Source organism: Anoplolepis gracilipes, chromosome 11, assembly GCF_047496725.1.
Source record: "Anoplolepis gracilipes chromosome 11, ASM4749672v1, whole genome shotgun sequence".
In the NCBI taxonomy this organism is placed as follows: Eukaryota; Metazoa; Arthropoda; class Insecta; order Hymenoptera; family Formicidae; genus Anoplolepis; species Anoplolepis gracilipes.
The window spans coordinates 11,152,495-11,173,684 of record NC_132980.1 but is presented as its reverse complement, the minus strand read 5'-3'; the positions used below and the strand labels follow the sequence as shown (position 1 = coordinate 11,173,684).

Below are 21,190 nucleotides of genomic sequence, written 5' to 3'. Positions count from 1 at the left end.
CATAATGACAGTCATATGACAGACACCAAAAGAACACTGGTTATGGAGCAAAGCAGATTACGGGAGTGTCGTTGTAACTAGCCAGGGACAATCAAAAAGACATAATGTGTTTGGTTTGCCTCCATTACATGACATCGTGCCAAATGCAGAATACTTTGAATTTGGAAGATCAGATATGTTAATTTATATATATACATATATATATGTATATCTACAGATTGTATATTATAAGAATTTTGTTGGCGTAATATATAATATTACATATATTATTATTATTATTATTATATTATTATTATTACTCATTTTAGAATCATGCTGTAAAATGTTTGTTAAGTTTTTGATCTTGCTTATATATAAATATATATAAATATAAATATATATATATATACTATAATATATATAAATATATATCTATATATATATATATATATATTTATTTATTTATATATATATATCTTGAGTATATTTAATATTTTAGGCTGTAACTGCAAGAAAATTTTATCTAATGAAACAAATGAAAACAATTACAAAATGTGTTGATTATTTCATCTAACATTCTAATTATAGCGTGCATCTTACAATTAGAGATATAGTAAAAGCTCAAGACTGAGGATTCCTGACGATTCCACATATTCGTAACATTTTATCCTTAAAAAAAATGAGGCAAAATATATTTTATAGTGTGCTCTCTATCATTTTTGTTTGCGTATATGTATGTGTTTTATATGAGTGCATGTTTGTATTAAACTATTTAACTATCCCATCTGTTTTCAGTAAAAAAAACAAAGCCTCTTGTTATGTTTTTTGTATTTTCTTTCTAGCTATTGTTTAGGCCACGTCCTCAATACTAATTGTAAGTTTATATTATGTTTATGTTATGTAGATATATCTTTCTTTTTTTTAGCCTCAAAGTTAATTTAGCAAAAGTGCCAGATAATTGGCTATAAATATTTTGTCTGAATAAAAAAACAAATGTGATATATTAGTATAAAGGTATATTTTTCAAAAGAATTTTACAATATATGTTAATGAGAAACGTAAAAAAAAATAGTTAAAAATTTAAAATATTTATAATAACAGTATATGACTATTCAATTGTAAAATATCAAGCCAACATGCAAATATTGAGCAAATTACGATCTTTATAAAATTATTTAATTGACTAATACGAGAGATAAATATAAGATTAGCGATAAAAAAAGTCATATTTGTTACATTTACTATAATCAATTGTAAACTAAATATTGCAATTCATTTAATTTTCGTTCTATAAATCCAAATGTTATTCAATTATCAGTTAAATCTCGGTCCTTATTACATTTGGATGGTGTGGAGCTGAACACATTTTCTATATTTTCTCTCCAAGATAATTGAGTATTGCTATCCTTAGATGTTACTTGTTGTTCATTCCAACGAGTTTTGTAATTCACCGATATATTGCTGTAACTGTCCACTGTATGTATTGTACTATTCATACTGTAAGTTTGGTAACCAGTGTCTTGAACTGAATTTGAAATGCTTTGCTGATCAAACATGCCAAACATTGCGTTATTTTTTTGGTGACTTTCCTGCGTGGAACTTTCTATTTCAGTCTTAATCTTTAAATCCATATCATTATTGTGCCTTTTATCATTGAATAGTACAGCGTCGAAATGTACAATATTTGTGTCAGCTGAATCTATACACCTTGGTAATTCTTCCATATTAATAGAATTGCATAAATTTGTTTTATCATTATGTACAATTATTTCACGATTGTCCTCAGTACGTTTTACATTACTCTTATCCGAGGATGTGTCTGAAACAATTTAAAAGTAATATTGTTATATAAATATATCTGCATATTTAGAAAGATTAATATAATATATGCCTAGGATTTTTCTTTTAACAAAAGTTATATTTTAATAATCTTTTTCTATATATTTTATTTATTTAATGCTACTATTTACATTAAATCTAATCTAAATGTACTTGGAAAAGAATATTTTTTAATACAAAATATTTTGTAAAACATTTCATTCTAGATTTGATCAAAATTCTACAGAATTATTAATATATAATAATATAATATACATTTATTAAAATATATTTCCCTATTCTGAAACTAAAATGAATAAAAAACGAGTAATTTTTTGTTCGAAGCTAAATGTTAAGCTTAATGTTTTTCTAGGAGTTAAATATAGAAATTTTATAAATTATATTTTTCTCATTCCAAAATTAAGATTAGAAATAATTCTGGTCCAAATTGGAGTAATTCTTGCTTAAAATTTATGATTAAAAAATATAAGAAATAATAACCATTAATCGAATTGTCACTTTTCTCCACAACTACATTGTCTATACTCATATCCATTGCAAAGTCTAATCGCATAGCCAAACGAGAATTGCGTGCAATTTTTTCATGCACATTATTCTCAGTAGTATGTATTGGTGACATGTCAGGTGGTGACACACTTTTAGATTTTACCGCAGACGACTTGTTATTTTGTCTAGTTTGTAGCATCTTCTGAAACATCAATTTCAATAATAAACAACATACAAATTGTAAAAACAAATTATGAGCTTTGGTTAATCCTATTTGCAAAGATATAAAAACAATCACTTTTACATGAAAAACAATTGTTCAAAATTAGTATGATTCAAGTACCTTTAACGGTGTGCCATGCACAAACATACCACTTTGTGGAGGACTGCAGGACAATGTCATGGAGTTATTTGTTTTAACTGGTGATAAAGATATAAAACTGTCATTATCGGTACACTCGTCATGATTAAAAAATAATTTTCTTCTCAATGAATTATTACTTAAATTGACATCATCGCCATCTGTGCTTTGTTCCTTTTGAAAATATAAGAATATTTTTGTTAATAGAAAAAATATGAAGAATATATGTTGTCTTGTATAGTGATTATCATGTTACCAGATTATAGACCAACCTGAGTAAATGTGAAGAAAGGTTTCAAAGCTTCTTCAACATTTTGCGGTAGATGAAAAGGCAAAGACAATACTGTTTGACTCCATACTAAAATTTAAAAAACTGTCAAAATTATTCAATCTTCAAAAGTTATCAATTCCATCGATACTTATTTCTTTACCATCTTTTTTTGATTTTGCAAAGTCCTTAGTAGAATTTACATCATCCAGAGGCCTATTAGGAGTATCCAAAGGTGGTTTATTCTCCTTTTGTCTGACATCCCACGGACTAGGAATTATATGATTTTGCTTAAAAAACCGGTCTATAGCTGCCTGAGCCTTTATTTCCAGTTCTGGATCCGGAGAGTGTAATTGATGCAGAGGAAACTCTTCGATCTTGGCTGGTTTTATACGTGCTAATTCATCTATGTTCCATTTAAATCCTGGTGATTCTTGCATTGGGCTGGACACCTACGTATTGTAACAACAAACTCTCACAATAATTTAAATATTAGAGCATTCTAATTATCAGCAGAACATAATTATAAAACATTCGGCTCTTGTAGACGGAATGACCTTAGCGAATACAGTCGGGCTGATGACAGGTAGATGCAGTCTATTAATCAGATCAGGCTCGAAGGGATTTCTAGCAATGAGCTTTCTCAGCTTGGACGGCGGAGTGATATGAGTTGGTAGACCGGTGAAAGGTAAAGATTGTGCGTTACTTTGATAGTGAGTTTCAAAGGGTCGTCTCAACTGCATCTCGTTCTGTTTCACCGGAGTCCTATGCACCCAGAGATTATTTATTAAAGGACTATCGACTCTCTGCACTTTGCTGGGTGTATCCCATCTTGCTTGCTCCATTATTATAATGTCAAAAAGTTTTCTTATAGTTCTCACGCCTCTCGGCGTGGACGAGTTTCGTCGGAATTTATGTTTCCTTCGAATGCGTCTTAAAAATACCACGTCCTCGCTGTTAATCTTTTCGATCATTCAATCCATACGTGTGACAACGATCCCTTAATCGCCTATATGTGAAAATCGGACTTTTCTAGAAAGGAATTATGAGATTAAAATATGTACAATCAAGTCTTCAAATGTGTTTTAAATATGTGTAAACCTTTTCAAACTCTAGTTATATTTAAACAGACGCATCGATCACATGGCTTTGGTAAATTTCATGATGTCTCGTTCGAAAATTTAATTTTATTTCGTCCGATAATTATTTGATCGACCTATCAGAACAGAGAAACCTTTGCTCCTTTATATTTTCATTGGACGAACAAAAGTTACTCTATTCTGACAGATAGATTTTTGAACATAACTCAACAGTGTAGGCATACGTCTAGATTTTTCGCGCATGCGTGTTGTATTAGGTGTTAGTAGAATTTTCAATAATTTTTAATGGTTTAGTTTTTCTTTTTGTTCAAGCAAACTAAATAATAATAAAATGATTGTGAAAATAGGAATATTCCCTTTTTTAAAAATGTTTATTTAATTTTTCAAGCCTTTTTATATACAATTTTTAACAGTGGAGCGACTAAATAATAATAATTTAAAATTTTTTATATAGTGCAAAGATAACAAATTTGACCTTAATTGAATTTGAAAAATTAATAAGTACCTATATTGAGCTGTTAATATAAATGCCGATTATTTATTATATTTATATAATATTAAATATTATATAGTATTAGCACCAGACTTAAAAATTAACTCATATTATAACCTTCTTCTTCTTCTATCTAGCAGATTAGAAAGAAACTTGTGCCAGTTAGTCAGCTTGCGCATACGCGATTAGACAAAGACGTAAGGGGTCTTATATATAGCGTTCTCTTTTTATTTTGGCGTCACGTTTTCGGCTCCCTCGCGTGCTCTGTATCTAATATCTCTATGTTCCAGGTTGCATGCGCTTTAGAGCGGAAAATCGTACCGCGTATCGCGGATATTGTTATTGAATTGAAACACGTTATTATCGCGGTTGTATTGTTGACAAAATTGTCACAAATGAATGATGAGAGAACAGAGATGAAATCAGTATGTAATTATGTCGAGTCTTTTATCGCATAATTTTTTTCCTTTTTTCTTTGTTAATTAAATAGTCGCCATCTAGATGCACTTTCGTATTACAGCGATTCTCGCGTATATATTTACGTTTTACGTGATCCATATGTGAGAATCTATACATATCATATCCCCGAATTGGCGGACGGAAATGGACGGATAACCAATGAATATGATGTCAGATTCCGCGCTTACCGCATGGTATATAACGTATAAAGTCATGTAGTTTCATATTAAATATAAATAAATTGTTTTTATTACTAATGCAGATACATGTTGAAGATGTGAGAAACGGACGTAAGAAAGCACCCTGAAGAAGATTCACTTATCGGTGGACGTGAGTGCAACATCGACGTTTGCCGTCTGACATCCCGTTTGTTTTAGGTTATAATCTCTGAATGAAATTTTTTCTCGACGATGATTATTTTATTTATCTCAAAAGTGTGAAAAAGAGTTACATTCGTATCGTCGAATATTTCCAAATTGCAATGCAGTGCCGGGCGTCATTTTATCATCCTCGACCACGCCATGGTTATGATTAATGCAACGTGAGGTGGACATTTTTAGAATACGTATTTATATCTTGCATTTTTCGGCCAACATCGTGCCATTATCGTATATTTAGAGAGGATAAAACGTAATACGTATTTACAAAAGAATAAAGAAAAAATTGTGACAATGTGTGAATTTTGGTTCAATATAATCCAGTATCAGTTCTTACATATCTTATATCAGTGCACTATATTATATTTTTTAATATCAAAATAATTAGTAGTGCTAAAGTGCAGTATTGTTTATTTTTAAATAAATTTAATACTTATAAGTGTCAATGGAATACTCTAATAATATGCTATTTTTTGTTCTCTAGGATAAACCAAAATGGCAGAACAAAAACAAACACCTCCTGGTTTTAATCATATGTCTCTAGAGAAGATTATTGAAGCTATGACTGCCGATTTGGAAGGCTCAAGCGGCCATTATGTTCAATTTGGTGTAACCCCGCAGCAAGCCACCTCTCATAATTGGAGTGATTACACATCTGGACAACCCAGACATCATATTCCCAGTCAACCGGCGCATCCCAATTCTTCTGGGATGCAACCAATGTCCCCAATGACTACTTCTCTGTATATGAGAGATATGCCAGGTTATGAAGCCACAACCGCCGAATCGATATACTTTCCGCCGCAGACAGTAAATCACTTAGGCATCAATGAGAATAATGATTTAATTGGTACTATCGATGTTGGCGGTGGAAATTATATTAACGTTATTTATGGGAACGCTTCCCAGATTATGGCCGAGCAATGTCAGCTGTCAAACATGACACCATATGCTAATCAAGGTATTGTTGATCAGGAGTATGGTCTGTTTAATGATCAACATATGGCTATACCATCTGAATTACCAAGTCAGAACTTTAATGGAAAACAGTTAATTGACAATTTAGTTGGAAATTGGGTGCCAAATCAATCCGGAACGTATAGTCCATTTGGTGGATCTCCCAATATTACACCTGTACCACAATCTGTACCGGATATAAGGGAAACTGAGGAATTACCTAGAAATATATCAGATTCTCAATATAAAAAACCAAGGATGGTAGCGGAAGTGAAACCTATGCGACCGTCTTACTCTGACGTTTTGACGAAATCCGCTCCAACCCCACCGTCTCCGTTGACAGTCCAGCCCACAAAGCCAAAAATTGAGGTAGCAGGTAAGAAAGTATCTAATAAAAGTACGAAAAATAAGAATAAACCTGCACTATTGAAGAGACAGAATTCATCTGGCAGCGATGATCACAATTCTCCAAAGATGCAAATTCCTAGAAAAGTTTTAGAAAAAAATTCTTCTAATCTTCCAAGACGATGGGTATCACTGGATAACCTTGGTTCACCATCCGATTCTCGCCAGATAAATACTTTTGACAGATCCGATCAATTTTGTTCAGAAAAAAAGAAATCTATCAAATTATCTAAAAAAGCAGAAAAGAACGAAACTCTTAATAACACTAAAATACAAAACAGTAATCCCAAAACTTCAGGAAATATTCCAAAACGTCCGATACAGATAAACAATAACTTAAACACGATTAATACGTCCAGTCAGACAGTATCGTCTGAAAAAATTGAAAAGAATCAACAAGTTATCAACAAAATCAGCAAAGAGGATAAAAAAGTGATCAAGGAGAAGAACCCTAAACGTTTTCAAGCTGAGAAGGCTCAACAGATTAAAAAGGGGCAAAGAAATAGAAAGAGAGAAAATAGAGAATCTTCTATTAAGGATTTATGTAGAAATTTAAATAAATATGCGACTCGTTGGAGTAAAGTTGTATTGAAAATTTTTTATTGGTTACTACACTTAATTTCTGATGTTGTTAGTATGAGCGCCAACTTGGTTATTCAGCTGTAAGTATTAATGTAATTAACACCATTTTTTTGTTTCTTTTACATTCAAATACAGTATATTATATTATTTTGTATCAGTATGTATGTATTATTTAAACAAAGTTTTATATTTTTTGCATATTTTTTCAGTGGTAAATGTGCTTGGTACCATACTATACTTTATTTGAAATACTGGTGGATGTACATGGCTGTGACATTTTGTAAAATTCGTATTTTAAACGCTATCGGTAAACAGTTAGACAATTGGCTTGGAAGTAGCAAGTTTGCATTCTGGCGAAAGATAAACAATAAAAAGAATGAGGAGAAAGAGGACAATGGCAATTGGATACACAGTGGCCTGGAAACCAATATTGCATTACCTAGCACTGGTGAGGAAGCCATGAAAAGATTATTGGCGTGCAAGGGAAAAGATCCGTACAGCATACTAGGCGTTACACCGACATGTTCGGATGATGATATTAAAAAATATTACAAGAGACAAGCCGTCTTAGTTCATCCGGATAAAAATAATCAGCCGGGAGCGGAAGAGGCATTCAAAATTCTTGTACATGCCTTTGATATCATTGGAGAACCGGTAATAAAGTGTCCATTTTTTTATGTTATAACAAAATGAAGTACAGTATTGAGAATTAGAATAATAATAGTAAGTCTTTTATTTACAACAACAAAAAGTATTATGAGACATTGTATTTACGATGCATGCTATTTTAGGAACGTAGGCAAGCATTTGATCAGACCAGGCAAGTTGAAGCAGCTTGGGGCGAATTAAGTGATTTGTTATCTCAACTCCATCGAAAAATGGAGCAGGCAGCGAACACAATAAGATGTACGAATTGTGGTTTGCGACACAAACGCGTTCCTACACAACGTCCTTGTTATGCTGCACGGTTTTGCGCTCAATGCAAGATACGTCACAGTGCGAAAGAAGTGAATATTAAGAGCTTATTTTTTATATGCTTATTACCTTGGGGTCTTCAGTTAATCGTCCAAATCATCATTCATATAGGGTGATATTTGGGCGGAATCTCGTTTAATGGGTTTTCTATGGCACTATTACGCATGCATGGAAGGGGCAGTGTATGATGTGACTGACTGGGCTGCTTGCCAAGCTGGAAATCTTAAACATCTTAGAGCAAATACACATAGTGTCCAGTATAGAATTGTCTTAGGACAAAGACTACCATCTCAAACGTCCAGTAGTGGTAAAAAACGACAGCAAGATCCGAATACAAAGTAAATCTTATTACGTAATTTTATTATCTTTATTTATCTTTTATTTACCTTTTTTTTATTATTAAAAGTAAGATTTTATAATGTAATTTTTTTTTCTATGAAACAGTGAAGCGGATTTCGAGGATTTTCTAAACAATCTCTACAATCATAGCAAATCTGCTGGTGCTAATACGACGGGAGATCAAAACTCTTTTAGAGGAGATTGCAAACGACGTAAAACTAAGCGTAAGAAGTAAATAAATCATTGGCACAATTGATGGCAAACAACTGAATATTTGATATTGACGCTGTATAATTTACGAACCGGTCATTATATAAACGCATACTATACACAATCTTAAATTTATGTTATCCATATACAATTAACTTTAGCATATAGATATTACAAATGTTCTCATAAAATACTAATGTTTGACTGATACACAATATGAGATTATGAAAGATTGTGTTCACAAGAATAACGTGTGTGTAAACATCATCGTGTGTAGTAAACATTGGGATAGAATTATGATTGGCATCATTAAGAAGCTCGAGAAGGATAGAAGAGATATCGTAAATAACGTGATATAAAGTAATAAATGTTTAATTAGCAAACTATATATTCAGTCGACATTTTGCCAGTTTAAAATAATAATAATGTGTTGATTTTCCAGGTTGTAAGGTAATGCATAAAGAGATGCCAAAAAAACCGTTGTAGAAAGAAAGCATTATGTTGCAAAGTTATATAAACATTTCAAGTGTTTTGATATATGCATTTAGACAGCTTGTACAGCTACTTCATATATAATGTAAAATTTTATGTTCTTCCAGCATTAAAAAAAAAAAAAAAAAAAAAAGATAGTATATAGTATCAAATTATATTACAAAATATACATTTTTGCTTAATTTCGTTTTTATTTTTTAAACATTAACTTAATAACAAAAGTACATACATTTAATATAAGTCAAAATTAAAAAAACAAAAAAAAAACAAAAAAAATCATAGTTCAAATTTTTTAAAATTGGCAAGTATGAAGAAGACTGATTTTCTCTCATCTTTTTTTTTTTTGTTACTTATATAAGTTAAATATAGTTAGAAACATCTTTGATGATATACTCTGCTATGTGTGGAAATAGTTCAAATTCTACAGATAAAAATTCATGTGACAAAATCCTCTCCTTTAATGTAAATATATATATATATATATATATATATATATATATATATGTGTATATATATATATATATATACATATAAAAATATATATAAAGCTCTAGAATATAGAAGAACCATTACATATGTACATGATGCAATGTTACACTATAGAAGCTGCACTGTCACATACATATACAGTTGTAGCGTGTAGAAAAAACTATGAAACTTATTAGTAGGAATGAATCATGAAAATTTTATCCTGGCAAGTGCTTCGCAAATAGTACAGCAGAAAAAAAATGAAAAAAAGGAAAAAGTTACAAATACAAACATTATTAAATATAATACAAACATTATTATCAACGATCAACATTGTGTCTGTATTATAATACAATTAAACCTTTGTATCCTTAACTTATTGGGATCAACAAACTTTATATATTTTAAACTTTTCTCATAAATCTCCACTTTTATGCTAATGACACATGTATAGAATGAAAATGTTATTTTAATCATCTACATGACATTCTGTGCATGTGAAGTAGCGATAGTAAAGTTGCAGTACACAAGGTGTTCAGTTTATAAATATTTAGTTTGTTAGAAGCAGTTAAGAATAGAAATATTTAGAATACAAAGATTTGACTGTAAAAATACTTTTTATATATAAGTTTTAACATTTAATAAGTAATTTACCACTATGAGTTACTATAGTAACATTTCTTTTGCAAAGTTTGTAGACATCTTACATATGTGAAACAATCTATTGTGTACCAATAAAAAAACAATAATAAATGAGTTTAAAATAAAGTGACTTACACACACACACACACACACATATATATATATACATTATACATATGTATATAAGTGCTTTTTACATAAATAAAACAAATTTAAATCTTACAGGTATAAGAAATTGAATTTGTATTTATATTTAAAAGTGATTTATATATATCATAAAAAAGAAATATACTGAAAAAGACACTTATTATTGCAGAAATGAAATATGTTGTCTTTATATATAAGTTCACTTATCATTTAAATATTATTTTAATGCTAATATATATATATATATATATATAGGATATTAATTTTCCTTTTTATTAAAAATTGACAAAACTTAATTCTTATAATTACAAAAATAGTATTATCTGCTATTTAATTAATAGAGTAAAAACTATATTTTATAATACAAATTTGTCCAACTTATAGTAACAGATAATTACACTATAGAGTTTACTCGAGCATACCTTCTAGAAATACAAGCGCATCGACGTTATCAATCGCGCTTTCCACATCGCGTTTCTGAACAGTCTTTTTCTTTGCTTGTGCAGTATATTTATAAGCTTCTTTCGCAAGCGAATCAATAAAAAGTTCCTGTTAATAAAAAATCGAATTAGTCTAATACGGTGCAAAGTTAATTATTTAATATTATATTATCTACCACTGATTTCGCTGTCAGAAAGACAGCCTCCTGATTGACCAAAGTGACGTCGGGATCCATTTTGATAATTGTCTTTATCCTTCCCAAGGGCAGTCGCACTAATTTCTCTCGCTGTTCCTCGTCGCCCGCGTGCAGGGTATTGTCGGTCTCCTCCTGCAAGTCTTGCACATTCTCTTCATTAGTGTGACTCTCGTTCAATTCGCCCGCTCCGCTCAAGTCATCGATTTCTAAATTGTCCATGTTGTGTATATTATTTTATATTACACGGTTAATCGTAATCGAATATAAAAATGTCGACGCGATTAAAGAGTAGCTTATAAGTTTATCAATCGTAATTTAATACAAATGAGCAATGATCCAAATTTTTATCGCAGTTACAAGTAATGAAACGAATATAAAAACATCGCAGGTGGATTACAGCTGATTGTAGCGTAAAAATGAGAACAGAGCCACGGATGCATCGCGGAGCATTTCGAAAGCTTCAACAGCTGTAACTTGACACTTGACAAGCCATGCTTACACATATGTGTCGTACACTGATGGGAATGTGTTAAGAAATCTATTTCTTGGAATGAATATTACTTGACTAACCAATCAAAGAGAACAAAAATTTCTTTGTTCCGATTGGTTAGGTTCGATCAAGATACATACTCTTCCGACGAATTTCGAACAAACTTATATATATAACTTATTTGATTACATATGGCGGATCAGAGCGCCAATCAGAAACCATTATCCCGGTAACCTAATTCTGGATAAATTTTCGTACTTGGGTTTTGGGTTACGTTCCTAGGAAATTACCCGGAATTACGAATTTTTTGAGAAATTAAGCTCCGTAATTCGATCAAGTTTAAAGAAAATATGGTTTTCTTATCGTTAAATTTATTAGTGAGAGCACGCGGCCCAGACGAATTCTGGCGCAAACGGAAAATATTTAAGCTCGCCGCGGTAAGTATATATTATGCAATAGATATTTCTGAATATATTTTGTTGAATATTATTAATTTATTTGATATATTAAATGTTAATAATAATATTAATATAAGGCGAAAAAAGTAAATTAAAGCAGAAGATTGATTTATTTTTGATGTTATTTCTCTTTACTGTTAACAGCATTACATTGGTAGAAGAAGGAATTGTTACAGTATAGCTATCAGAAATGTACACAGAGCTCTGATATACGCCACTCAAGGTAGAAAGCTGAAGAAAATAGATATTATGGAGGTACAGTTTGAACTATATCAAAATAGATGATTGTTTTATTAGAGAAACTTTTGTAATTATTGATCTCTTACTTTTAGCTGCGGGAACAGAGGATACAAGCTGCTACGCAAGAACATGGTATAAATTTTAGAACTCTTAAAGAAGGATTGACTAGATGTAACATTTTATTGAACCGAAAGGTGTTGGCTGATTTGTCAATTTGGGAACCTCGATCTTTCAAAGCTCTTACAGATATTGCTTGTGCAAGAGCAAAACAAGACCATTTAAAGTATGTCAGCGATAATGAAGTACCCAAGAGCGTTTTTGTAAGGGGTTTGATTAAATGAGTTCTCACAAAGATTATATAAGTAACAGATTCTTTCCTTCTAACATTTATTGATAAGCTTTTACAAGGTTTCCAAATTTTATTTCATTAATTGTATCGATAGTACTGCAGACACAAATTGATTCAAGATGATATCTTGCAGTATTATAAATACATTTAAGACTCATGTGTATGATAATCAACAACAACAATGTAACATACATTTTTCATAATATTACATAGCTACATTGCAAGCAAATCAGAGATTGAAAATATATGATAAATATGGATATGACTTTTCTCTTTACAGCAATAGTTTTTGTCAGAACAGACTTTATACATTCTAACAATTGAATATAACAATATGCAATTTTTTGCATATGTCTAATAGGAATAAAGTCTCATCTGATATAATCTTGTTAAAACGTTGTGTCATTGAAACTATTCAACAACGAGCGTTAACGATTTGTACAAATTCAGGCTTCAATGAAGCCCCACCGACCAAAAATCCATCGATATCCTTTTCCTTTGCCAGATCCTTGGCATTGGCCGCCGTCACAGAACCACCGTAGATAATTCGCAAGCATTGCGAGACAGCAGGATTGACATTCTTGGACAACCAGTTTCGTAATTTTTCATGAACCTCTTGCGCTTGCTGTGGTGTCGCCGTTTTACCAGTACCAATCGCCCATACTGGTTCGTAAGCCAAGACCACATTGTCCCAAGACTTAATTTTGTCAGCTATCGCTTTAGTTTGCTTGTAAACTACTTCTTCTGTCTTTCCCGCCTCGCGCTCTTCCAATTTTTCACCTATACATGCAATCACCTAGAAAATATAAAAGTTTTAATTTCTTGTTTTTATTTTTGATTCAAGGATTTAACAACTCTTTTTGCAGGTAATACTTTATTCATAATTATTATTTACTTTCAACCCTGCTTCCAAAGCATGCGCAACTTTCTCCGCAATTAATTCGTCCGTTTCGCCAAACACATTTCTGCGCTCCGAGTGACCAAGAATTACCCAGGGAATACCGTTGTCTAACAGCATAGCTGGACTAATTTCACCAGTAAACGCTCCTTTGGACACTTTATATGTATTCTGCGCACTAACACTAACATTGTTAGGAACGATGGAGGTCACATAGGTGAGGTATATTGAAGGAACTCCTACTACGACTTCTACAAATCATAAAAGTTCCAGCTTTTAAATTATGAAAAATAGATTCATAGATTAAAGATTGAATGTGAAACAAAAAATGTTATATAAGTGTATCTGTGTCAGATAGTGTCAGATTTTTTATTAAATCTAAAGATTGACCTTTTGTAAGAACATTAATTTTGTTTGGAATTTTAAATATCAAATATTTTATAGTTAATATAATTAAATAATATTAATATAATTACTGAAAAGACAATGTGTGACAACAAAATTTCCTCGAAATTAATTAAAGTACATATTGTTATCTGTTTGCATCATATCAAAGTTCAATTGGGTCATTTTAATTTCTTGTTAATTACAATCTGACAATGAGTTAAATTTGTATGCAGGTCGAGTTTACGAATTCGTCGGAGACTTTTAATGCATTACACGTCTTACGAATTATATCATGTACATTACTATATAGGGTGACTCTGGCATCTCACGTACCGACATTCGGATCGAGCGGACCGGTCTTCAGGAAGGCGACGATGTCGTTGATCTCGCTCTTTGTGCCGTTCATTTTCCAGTTGCCACCAACGAAGAATTTGCGTGCCATTTTTCTCGCTCGTAAACTTTGTGATGACAGATACGTGGATGATGCACAAACTGCAACAAAATTTCTCTCGAGTGATCTCGTCCCTCTGACCTTCACACGCACGTCAAGGTGAACGAATACTGGCACGTTCCTCCCATCCCGGATTCTATATCTCCCCCCACTACATTCTTTACAATCCTCTCTCTCACTTCATTCATTATATGGATTTGTCGTTTTAATTGCATCTTTTACATTTGATTCCTTTGCTCCAAAAATTAAAGCCATATATTTTATTCACTCTATTTTTAATTTAAAAATTGCACTGAAATCAAGGTAAAAATATGAGACTATGATATATAAATACATGTCAAGTATACAGTGATGTTAAGAATATAGGATTAAAAATAAACTATATAAAGAAAACATGATACAAACTTTCATGTATAAATGTAATAATTCTTCTGTGATACACTAAAATAAAAAATAATTTTTACATTTTTTAATAATTAAACATTTAAAAAAATCTTATAATGTTTCTTAAAAACTTTCTGTTGCTTCGTATAATTGATTTAAATAATGAATTTTGAAACATTACTATATACTTTTTATTTCCCCTTTAGTGAATAACAAATTTTTATAAATAATATCAATTTATATGTAATAATTATGTTTATTTTCTAACAAAATGAAATGCATTGATTTACATCAAAATAATCTTATTTTTATCATAATAATTGAATCCAAAAAAAAAATTGCTTTATGTGATATTTAAAAAAATCAATAATAAAAAATTAGTAATCGTTTTTAAAGAAATCTTTCTAAAAGGAAAAGATAAAAAAAGTAAAAATGTATCTATGTAAAGATAATAATTTAAAATTATAAACACATAATGAAGAGAGAGAGAAGAAAAGTTAAAGACTGGACGTGATAATCGCGGATTTATTTGGTCAATTTTGATACTCTAAACTCTAAATTATTAGTGCAAATATGACAATTTGAATAGATGTATCTTTTGGCGCTCTTGAAAAGTTAAATTCCTATAACCTAACCTCGATATATTTGTAATTGAGAATTATTATTAACGAGACATATGTTACTTACAGTATTTGACATTAATAGAATGTCGGAGTAGCAGATGGTTACGAATTACGTATGCATTTAAGGTATTTGTTAATATCGCTTTTACCAAAAACATCGCAAAGTTTGTTGACATTTTCAGTAAACAAATGCTGAAGTACTAACCTCTGACACAAAAAATGTTGATATTGACAGCTTTTATGAGATTTCGTGTGTAATTGCGAGGATATAATTTTATCCAAATAATTTATTAATGTAAAATATAATAGAACTATTGACATTTAATATAGAAAAATTGATACATTTATTCGCTCAAAACTTGACTTTCCAAGTATCATCGAATTGTAATGAAAAACTGGATAAATTAAATTTTACATCTTGCATAGAAGTTGCTTATTAAACAAGTTTAGAATTGTTGATAATTTGCGAGAAATCGAAAGATATTGCGATGAATAGTACTTATGCCAATGTGCAGAGTGTATGTCATTTTATCGAGACAGAGAAAAAATTTCTCGACAAGTTTGTTTATCTGAATAATATCTGACATGTCATTTTAATAGAGAGATTAACACAGTCACATTAATAAAAAGATAGTTCAAAAGATCAACAAGACAGATAAAAATATGAAAGAAGGCAAAGCAAGGCAAGGCAAAATGTTACAAAAACAAATCTTACTATTGAAGAAACAAAAGTTGAAGCGAATAACTACCAAAAATGATCAACAAATCTGTGATGCAAATGATTAAAATGGTATTAGTACCAGAGTAGATATAGAGATTTATTATTCACAAAAAGAAAAATATTTGTTTGAGAGAGAGTAATTTCATGGAGAACATCACTGAACACACATGGCAAGAGATAATAAATAAAGAATGTCTGTAATTGTATATTAACAATGTAGAATTTATGAAAAATGTTATATGTAGTTAGCGAGCTGATTTAAATTGTATTCAATCAATGATGTACCTACACAATTATTTTATGTCTATTTAAACATTTCATTTTCATAAAAATTTTTAAATAGAAAAGATTTTTAATGTTGATCATTTTTTTTAATATTAACAAAATTTTAATAGTTATTAATTAGAATTCTATACATTTACATTACTGTAATCTTTTTTTATTGTATACTCATTATATGTTCATTGTATAGACATTGGACAATGTAAGGTACCAATGTAAAGTACCAGCCAGATATCCCTTGTAACGAGAGAACATCAGATTATTGGATGTGTAAACATGTCATTCTGTGTTTGATTGATCCAAGTAAAAAGACTTTTGTATATATGGAAGATAATCTATCAATCACTATACAAAAGTATTTGTTACAAGGGTACATACATCACTTTGATTTTGAAAGGTATTTGTAAAATATAGATGATAATATATAATTATTTATCTCTCCATGTGTGTTATTTTTAGCGATACTAAAGATTATTTTGCTTTATTACTCTTAAGTAATTGAGCCAAACCATTGATCAGGCACTCAGACAAAACAATATTGCATGCCATTTTTCTTGTACTAACAATAAGATGCAGTATCTATATTTTAATTTTATCTCACTGTTTATACACACACACACAAACACTCAGATAACAATTTAAAAAAAGAATATATATATATATATATATATATATATATATATATACACAAAAAATATTAAAAAGATTGCATTCTCTATATTGGATTTTGTTTGTTTATAATGAATAATTTATAGCTATACTTCTTGTATCTTCTTTATAAATTGTATAGTGTATACAGATAAATGTTTTTAGCAATAAATTCTTATTCACACATTACAATTCCATAGTTTATAAAAATTCTCAAAAATTTGTTCTCATTATTACACTTATTTGTTTTAGGCAATATTGAAGAATGGCGAGCGAAGAAGTGATAGACGCTAACAAGAAACCGCAGCCTGTATTTAAGAATCGTTCATTCCAACAGAAATTTCGACCGACCAGTACTAGTGGCAAAAAACGCACTTGGCGTTCGTTGAAGCAAGTTTTGGCTCAGGAACGTTCATTGCCATGGCCAGTGACAGTAAAACACTGTACGTAGGTGTGATAGAATCTTAATTTTTCTTGTCATTGTATTTTATATCACTTGGAAGGTATTAAAATTGCAAGATATTTAAATAGTTATCAAACACTATAAATGATGAAAGTCTATAATCAAATATTTGAGAAGAAAGCGGAGAAATACAATACATTCTACCATTTTCTCTATAGCACATGATTTCGTTTAAATTTCAGATAGTTCCATTAATGCACCGCCGAGTTTCAAACCTGCTAAGAAATACTCTGACATTTCTGGATTACCAGTGAGTGCTTCATATTTATCAATTAACTTTCTTTTATATTCTTCGAAGATACTGTTAATGTTATAATCTATATTTTTATAGGCACGATACACTGATCCACAGACTAAATTATACTACGCAACTGCTGAAGAATTCGCAACAGTTCGCAGTTTACCAATGGATATAACAGCTGGATATTTAGCTTTACGTGGAGCATCTAGTATTGTCGGTTAAATAATTTAATATTTTACATTCATGGTCCATTCAGGAAACAAGACGTTCAATATCTGGAATGCATTTTCGTTTTTACACAAAGAACGAAAGAATATTCTAACGAGGATAGAGAATAAGACGGAACAATTCAGTTCAATGAAAAGACAGAGTAAATAAATTATTGATATTTTTATCTCACAGACAACATTTATAACATTTTGTCATGCCTGTTAATAGTGCTTTATAGGATTTCCCAAAATGAACTATTCCATGTATTGTTTTCTTCTTTTTTTATCTCCTTATTACTTTACAGAATACATTATTAAAAAAGCTTGTTCATTATAACTTAGTATATGAACTACAAGCTAAAAAGGGAGGCGGGTGGTGTAGAGGATCCTCGAGAGCTGTGTATTACTGTTCGTCAGTTGTGTTACACACCGTTTTCTTTTTTGTAGTCCATTTTGCGCGCCCAGTATGCTACTTGCAACACGGCCATCTTATAACGAATTTGCAATTGAAGATACAAACAGCGAAACCTACTGAAATATTGCCCGATTGTGCATCATTCTTAGGTTGCCATTTGTCTTTAATGTAATTAATTAATCAATACGGTTATTCATCGTTTTAATCATATAAGTCAGGAAGATCTTCGTCATCGCTGTCGGCCTCGTTGTCTCCTAATTCATCTAAATCATCAAAATTTGGCTTACTGTCACCAGAACCACTTAGACCACCCATCTGTCGCATCATCTGTGAAATCAGGTAAACCAAACAAGTATGTATTAATTTTGTTTCTTTATATAATACATTAGGCATTTAATTATATAATATACAATACAATCAAATTTTCCTAATATTAGCAAATTTTTATTTCTTTTTAAATTGCATTAATATTTTAATAGTATATATATATATATAGAATGAAAATAATATGAGCATTTAATTATTTTATGTTTATTTGTAATTTTACTAGTATTTTTTATGCATATGTAGGTAATGTAAAAAGTTGAAAAAGAATAAAGAAAAATTAACCCTCAAGTGACACCAGTATCATTTATATCATTTTCCTCTATCTTGAGACATAGCTATAAATTCATTTTTATTTGTTCTTCAAGAAAAATTTAGAATTTAGAATTAAAAGATACAGTATAATATTAATAATTAATTAATTAATATTATCTTTTGAGCAGTGCCAATTGAAACTTATTTTTAAGGACTAATATATCTCATTTAAGAGTTAAGTTTTAATTTGAAAATAAGAGGGTTCAACTATAAATTATTCAAACAACTTGAAATCTGAAAATTACTTTCAATAATGATCTTACCTCTTCTAAATCAGGCGGGCTACTTTCATCATCAGTATCATCTTCATCCTTCCATTTGTTAAAGTCGCTCTTTAACCAATGAGCCTTTGTTTTGTCTTTAATCAGCCGTGGCCAATATGGCCCTTCCTCTTTTTTAGTAAGAATTAATTCAAAGGTTCTACCTTTCAAATTTTTTACAGATTTACTGGGCACAATGTCATTATATAGATTAATTGTAACTTCATGCATTTTTTTATCTGTGCCACCCTCTCCTTTGAAATATATCTTTTCTGGTTCAATTTCAATAACGGGATCTTTACAGTCTTCTAAGCAGATTGTAACAAATAAGGTATCTTTCCTTTGGGCCCACATAACTGGTGGAGGAGGTATCCTAAAAATTAGATACAGATATAAGAAAATGTTAAACAATGATATAATACAAGGATATGATGGAATTGGTAAAGTAAAACATGTTACAATGCTTTATTCTCTAAATTAAAAAAATTTATCATTTCCATAATATTCTTCATGAAAAAAGAAACATACAAATTTTTCCATTTAATATAACGAATAATAAATCTATTTATTTTTTTTTTAATTTAAAAAATTTTTAAAATTTTTTCTAATAAATATATATTAACAAAAATTATAATTTTTAACAGATATTTAGGAGATTAAACTTTACTACATTTTCGCTACAATACTTTCTTTCGTGAATAAAGATTACTTCAGAATTTTGAGCCGCGTATCTAAAACCCATTCATTATATACATATAGCAAAAAAATCGCCAATTCCCACGTGCACGAAATATCGATATCAGACTTATTGCGCGTCTTATAGGTTAGGATTGAGAGCTCGCGATTCTGCGTTTTCGGATTGTTACGTTGGCGATGATATTATAAATAATCGAAAGTACGAAAGGGATCGCGTTAATCGTCGTCGAGATTAAATCGCATTTTCGAAAAAATGAGAGTCATTCGGGCTCGATCGGTTCGGACGGAGTCTTGGAAGACGTGAAGGACGCGACGCGAAGGAACGCGAATCGGAGGATCGTTTCCGGTCGAGGGTGACAGGAGGGGCGCGGGGTCGGATTCGCATTTGGTATTCTTCGTTCTCGATGGACGAAAAAGCGTCGTAATATCCCGTTGTCCCGCCTGGAAACTTCGAGAATCAATAATACAGTCATCCAACCAACATGGCGATGGTGGAGATGCGAGAGCCACGGGGCGGCACACGTACGCTTCCGCGACGTCCGTCACGCGGAGCCGGTCGTTGGAGGGAACGCGTGATCGCGGACTCCGTCCGCGGATACCCGGGCCCGCGTTCCATCGGCTCGCGGCCAACTTTTCCGGGGCTCCGGTCTCGATTATACTTACTGGCTTTCTTGCGTCATGTTCTCTGACTTGAGCTTCGCACAACGATAGGGAAACAAACACACAGCGCGCTCACGCACCGCGCACTACGGACCACGGACCACGGACCCGATATTCGAGAGCGTTGCACTTCGAGATCTCACGCTGCACTCGACATTCGACGACCAGCGACCGGCGCGCGACGACGGCCGGTTCTGACGTCCTACTGCTGGCAGCTGACGCGCGCAGTCGCACGATGGCGCTCCTCTGCCTGTGCAGGGTCCAAGCGGACGGAGATCGGAGCGATCCAACGCTTCGACGTTCCATCTGACTTTTTCTCACTTTCGTAAGAACAAATTTATATTGAAAAATATCAAAATACACATCAGAGGTATCCAATTGATTGTCAATTAAATTCTACAACACCCCGAAGATATCTAGAATTTATTTAAGCACACACGCACACAAGTACATGTAAGTA

At 31.4% G+C, this 21,190-nt stretch overlaps 7 protein-coding genes across 18 annotated transcripts; 3 read left to right on the top strand and 4 right to left on the bottom strand.

Annotated features, from left to right (window-relative positions):
• Positions 1–982: 982 nt before the first annotated feature.
• Bora (aurora kinase A activator-like protein bora) lies at positions 983–4,048 on the bottom strand. Of its 2 annotated transcripts, none has more exons than XM_072901800.1 (6): positions 3,491–4,048; positions 3,097–3,385; positions 2,938–3,023; positions 2,648–2,839; positions 2,299–2,506; positions 983–1,798 (listed from the first exon to the last, which is right to left on the bottom strand). In XM_072901800.1, exons 1-6 carry the CDS (start codon positions 3,905–3,907, stop codon positions 1,287–1,289), a joined length of 1,704 nt encoding a protein of 567 aa, XP_072757901.1. In that variant the 5' UTR covers positions 3,908–4,048; the 3' UTR covers positions 983–1,286. The 2 variants fall into 2 exon arrangements, with proteins under 2 accessions (XP_072757901.1, XP_072757902.1); XM_072901801.1 differs by having other exon boundaries at positions 2,299–2,503.
• Positions 4,049–4,912: 864 nt separating this feature from the next.
• On the top strand, positions 4,913–8,967 carry LOC140670998 (uncharacterized). 9 transcript variants are annotated; one of them, XM_072901973.1, is made up of 8 exons: positions 4,913–5,179; positions 5,248–5,275; positions 5,363–5,531; positions 5,847–7,386; positions 7,516–7,960; positions 8,098–8,313; positions 8,393–8,619; positions 8,726–8,967. In XM_072901973.1, the coding sequence occupies exons 4-8, from the start codon at positions 5,858–5,860 to the stop codon at positions 8,853–8,855; spliced, it is 2,547 nt and encodes an 848-aa protein (XP_072758074.1). In that variant the 5' UTR covers positions 4,913–5,179; positions 5,248–5,275; positions 5,363–5,531; positions 5,847–5,857; the 3' UTR covers positions 8,856–8,967. The 9 variants fall into 9 exon arrangements, with proteins under 9 accessions (XP_072758074.1, XP_072758072.1, XP_072758070.1 ...); XM_072901971.1 differs by lacking the exon at positions 5,363–5,531 and having other exon boundaries at positions 5,248–5,315; XM_072901969.1 differs by having other exon boundaries at positions 5,248–5,531.
• Positions 8,894–11,671, bottom strand: Pole4 (DNA polymerase epsilon subunit 4). The gene is made up of 2 exons (XM_072901982.1): positions 11,196–11,671; positions 8,894–11,128 (listed from the first exon to the last, which is right to left on the bottom strand). Exons 1-2 carry the CDS (start codon positions 11,433–11,435, stop codon positions 10,988–10,990), a joined length of 381 nt encoding a protein of 126 aa, XP_072758083.1. The 5' UTR covers positions 11,436–11,671; the 3' UTR covers positions 8,894–10,987.
• Positions 11,672–11,895: 224 nt separating this feature from the next.
• Positions 11,896–12,758, top strand: Mrpl20 (mitochondrial ribosomal protein L20). The gene is made up of 3 exons (XM_072901980.1): positions 11,896–12,143; positions 12,309–12,419; positions 12,497–12,758. Exons 1-3 carry the CDS (start codon positions 12,057–12,059, stop codon positions 12,743–12,745), a joined length of 447 nt encoding a protein of 148 aa, XP_072758081.1. The 5' UTR covers positions 11,896–12,056; the 3' UTR covers positions 12,746–12,758.
• Tpi (triose phosphate isomerase) lies at positions 12,759–15,682 on the bottom strand. The gene is made up of 4 exons (XM_072901978.1): positions 15,561–15,682; positions 14,372–14,530; positions 13,649–13,902; positions 12,759–13,549 (listed from the first exon to the last, which is right to left on the bottom strand). The coding sequence occupies exons 1-4, from the start codon at positions 15,670–15,672 to the stop codon at positions 13,169–13,171; spliced, it is 906 nt and encodes a 301-aa protein (XP_072758079.1). The 5' UTR covers positions 15,673–15,682; the 3' UTR covers positions 12,759–13,168.
• LOC140671007 (INO80 complex subunit C) lies at positions 14,481–18,123 on the top strand. 3 transcript variants are annotated; one of them, XM_072901984.1, is made up of 5 exons: positions 15,466–15,622; positions 16,690–16,896; positions 17,400–17,590; positions 17,793–17,860; positions 17,942–18,123. In XM_072901984.1, the coding sequence occupies exons 3-5, from the start codon at positions 17,413–17,415 to the stop codon at positions 18,071–18,073; spliced, it is 378 nt and encodes a 125-aa protein (XP_072758085.1). In that variant the 5' UTR covers positions 15,466–15,622; positions 16,690–16,896; positions 17,400–17,412; the 3' UTR covers positions 18,074–18,123. The 3 variants fall into 3 exon arrangements, with proteins under 3 accessions (XP_072758087.1, XP_072758085.1, XP_072758084.1); XM_072901986.1 differs by lacking the exons at positions 15,466–15,622; positions 16,690–16,896 and adding an exon at positions 14,481–14,588; XM_072901983.1 differs by lacking the exon at positions 16,690–16,896 and having other exon boundaries at positions 15,471–15,622.
• Positions 18,124–18,226: 103 nt separating this feature from the next.
• P23 (cytosolic prostaglandin E synthase) lies at positions 18,227–20,892 on the bottom strand. Its single transcript, XM_072901979.1, has 3 exons — positions 20,734–20,892; positions 19,378–19,747; positions 18,227–18,802 (listed from the first exon to the last, which is right to left on the bottom strand). The coding sequence occupies exons 1-3, from the start codon at positions 20,748–20,750 to the stop codon at positions 18,677–18,679; spliced, it is 513 nt and encodes a 170-aa protein (XP_072758080.1). The 5' UTR covers positions 20,751–20,892; the 3' UTR covers positions 18,227–18,676.
• Between the last annotated feature and the right edge of the window lie 298 nt (positions 20,893–21,190).